The sequence below is a fragment of the Helianthus annuus genome, chromosome 14 (genome assembly GCF_002127325.2).
Source record: "Helianthus annuus cultivar XRQ/B chromosome 14, HanXRQr2.0-SUNRISE, whole genome shotgun sequence".
Taxonomy (NCBI): Eukaryota; Viridiplantae; Streptophyta; class Magnoliopsida; order Asterales; family Asteraceae; genus Helianthus; species Helianthus annuus.
In genome coordinates, this window is record NC_035446.2 from 125,649,772 (window position 1) to 125,652,396 (window position 2,625).

The 2,625-nt window shown below is 38.1% G+C and overlaps 1 protein-coding gene across 1 annotated transcript; it reads right to left on the bottom strand.

The window, feature by feature from the left end:
• Positions 1-289: 289 nt before the first annotated feature.
• On the bottom strand, positions 290-2,032 carry LOC110909310 (14-3-3-like protein). Its single transcript, XM_022154341.2, has 4 exons — positions 1,354-2,032; positions 893-1,015; positions 664-780; positions 290-572 (listed from the first exon to the last, which is right to left on the bottom strand). Exons 1-4 carry the CDS (start codon positions 1,840-1,842, stop codon positions 525-527), a joined length of 777 nt encoding a protein of 258 aa, XP_022010033.1. The 5' UTR covers positions 1,843-2,032; the 3' UTR covers positions 290-524.
• Between the last annotated feature and the right edge of the window lie 593 nt (positions 2,033-2,625).

Consider the following 2,625-nt stretch of genomic DNA (forward strand, 5'->3'; position numbering starts at 1 on the left):
GGCAAAAAAAAGGAATGCCCCTAAGTGGGATTCTTGTCAACATCTCTCATTAAACATTATCAAAACCTATCCAACTGTAAAGTAGCAAAAGGGACCAAAAGTGCAAACCATTAGATTCATACCTTCCTGCAAAGCAGTCAAAACATAATGCACTTCCACACTTTACAGCCTGTCTAAGTAATTAATATAATGCAAAAAATAATAAACACATCTAACAGGCCAGACAGAAATTGTGATAGCCAAAAGAAAGAACTTTATCAACCACTTGGGTAAATTTAACAATCAAGAGTAAATCAAAGATACTTGTACGTATAACCACAAATATTAATTAGTACTTATAAAATCACAACCTAGAAAGTATTGCAAGGATGGAACTTGGAAGTCAATTAAGCATAATATTCAGAACAGAAATGCATAAAATTCCTACAGCTAAAGAGTAGACACTCGCAACGCGTAGCATTTTTTCAATCGAAAAGCAAACAATTACAAACCACAGTACGGTCTTGAAGACGAGAGAAAAGTTGTTACTCGTCGGCCTTGGGTGCTTCTTTAATTTCCTCGGCACTGTCATCCTGAATAAAACCAGCATTACAGTTGACAGTTAATACATATGCAGCAAGAACCCTAAGAATTTAAAGATCAAACAAAAAGATAAAAACCAACCTGCATGTCTGAGGTCCACAACGTGAGGTTATCACGAAGAAGCTGCATTATCAGGGTGCTGTCCTTGTAGGAATCCTCTCCTAGGGTATCCAATTCTGCAATTGCTTCATCAAAAGCCTAGCAGATCACAAATTAAACATTAGCAAACTTCAAACATCCTCAGTGAAATGATAACTTCAGAGTAATTCAGAAAATGATAACCGTATACAGCTCAGTTATTATTCCTCACCTGTTTCGCAAGATTACATGCACGGTCAGGAGAATTCAAGATCTCATAGTAGAACACAGAGAAGTTAAGCGCCAGTCCAAGACGGATCGGGTGAGTTGGAGCCAGTTCTGCATTCGCAATATCCTGCAACCATGACCCTTTAAGAACTCGCATCACTAATCTTGTATGACAGAATATACATAATTTACATCTCATTTTAAACTAGAACATATCTTGTTCAGGAATCCAAGTGCCAACACATCAGTCAACTATCACATCATGAAACACGATATTCTAATTCTCAATCGATTCGCAAACAAAAGCGCAAGTTCTCCTTTCTCAAACTAGGGCACAAATGATGAAAAATCAATCTCACAAAGCAGCAGATAAATAACTTCACATTAGATGTACAATTTACTAAGTCAACATAATCTAACAAAATAAGTCAACTGAATCTCAATCAAAAAGTCAGAAACCCTAACCTGAGCCGCTTTGTAAGCAGACAGAGTATTCTCAGCAGCTTCCTTCCTCTCAGATCCAGTCTTAAACTCAGCCAAATACCTGTAATAATCACCTTTCATCTTCAAATAGAACACCTTAGAGTCACCGCTAGTAGCAGATCCAATCAGCTTCGAGTCCAGAAGCTTCAGAATACCATCACAGATCGAAGATAACTCCGACTCGATCTTAGATCTGTAATCACGGATGGTCGAAACGTGAGCTTCGTTGCCTCTGCTCTCCTCTTTCTGCTCGATTGATGAGATGATACGCCAGGAAGCTCTCCGTGCTCCGATCACGTTCTTGTAGGCGACGGAGAGGAGGTTTCGCTCCTCGATGGTGAGTTCTTCGCCGCCGTCTGCGGCGGCGACGACTTTCTCCATGAATTCAACCATTTCTTCGTAGCGTTCGGCTTGTTCGGCGAGTTTCGCCATGTATACATTGTCTTCGCGTGGTGATGATGCGGCGGCCATCGGTGGTGGTGTGTGTGATGAAACGGTGGAGAGAGAGAGAGTAGCGGTTATCGTTGAAACCTATTCGGTGATTTTTTCTAGGGAGAGATTTGGGCTTTGTAGAGGTTTCTCTTTCTTCCAGAGCAGTAATTACTCGTTCCAATATTATATTTTGAAAAACCAAGGTTTTTTTCCAGAGCAGTAATTACTCGTTCCAATATTATATATTTTGAAAAACCAAGGTTTTTGATCTTTTGAAAAACCAAGGTTTTTTATTTATTCATTTTTCTTTGTAAAAAACAAGTAATTATTTTTCAGATATATTCGTTAAATAATTAAAGAAACAATTGGTTACTTTTCAAAAAAAAGAAACAATTGGTTATCATTGTCGTTTTTAATTTTCTCCCAAAATTAATTTTTACTAGTTTTTTTACTATCGCCGCGTTGCGGCGAACTTCTTTTGTTGTTTAGTCTGTATTTACATGTGTTTTAAAATCATTACGAGCGCGTTGCGCACGGAAACCGCTGACAAGAATAAAAATAAAATATAGAAAAAAACACTAAAAGATAACCAAAAGAAAATCAACCATAAAAGTTGTATGGTAATAATGTTGTTCGTATGAAACCTGTGGTCAGAGATGAGCAAATGATACTGGATACCGTTACCGAATTTCCCGAACCGAAAGATCTTAAGTACCAATTCGATACGACTTTTGGCGTTCCTGGTAGCGGTTCGCTACCGTTTTTTACCTTCATATACTGGTACCGTAACTGGTATTTTCGATACTAGTACCAATTCGATAT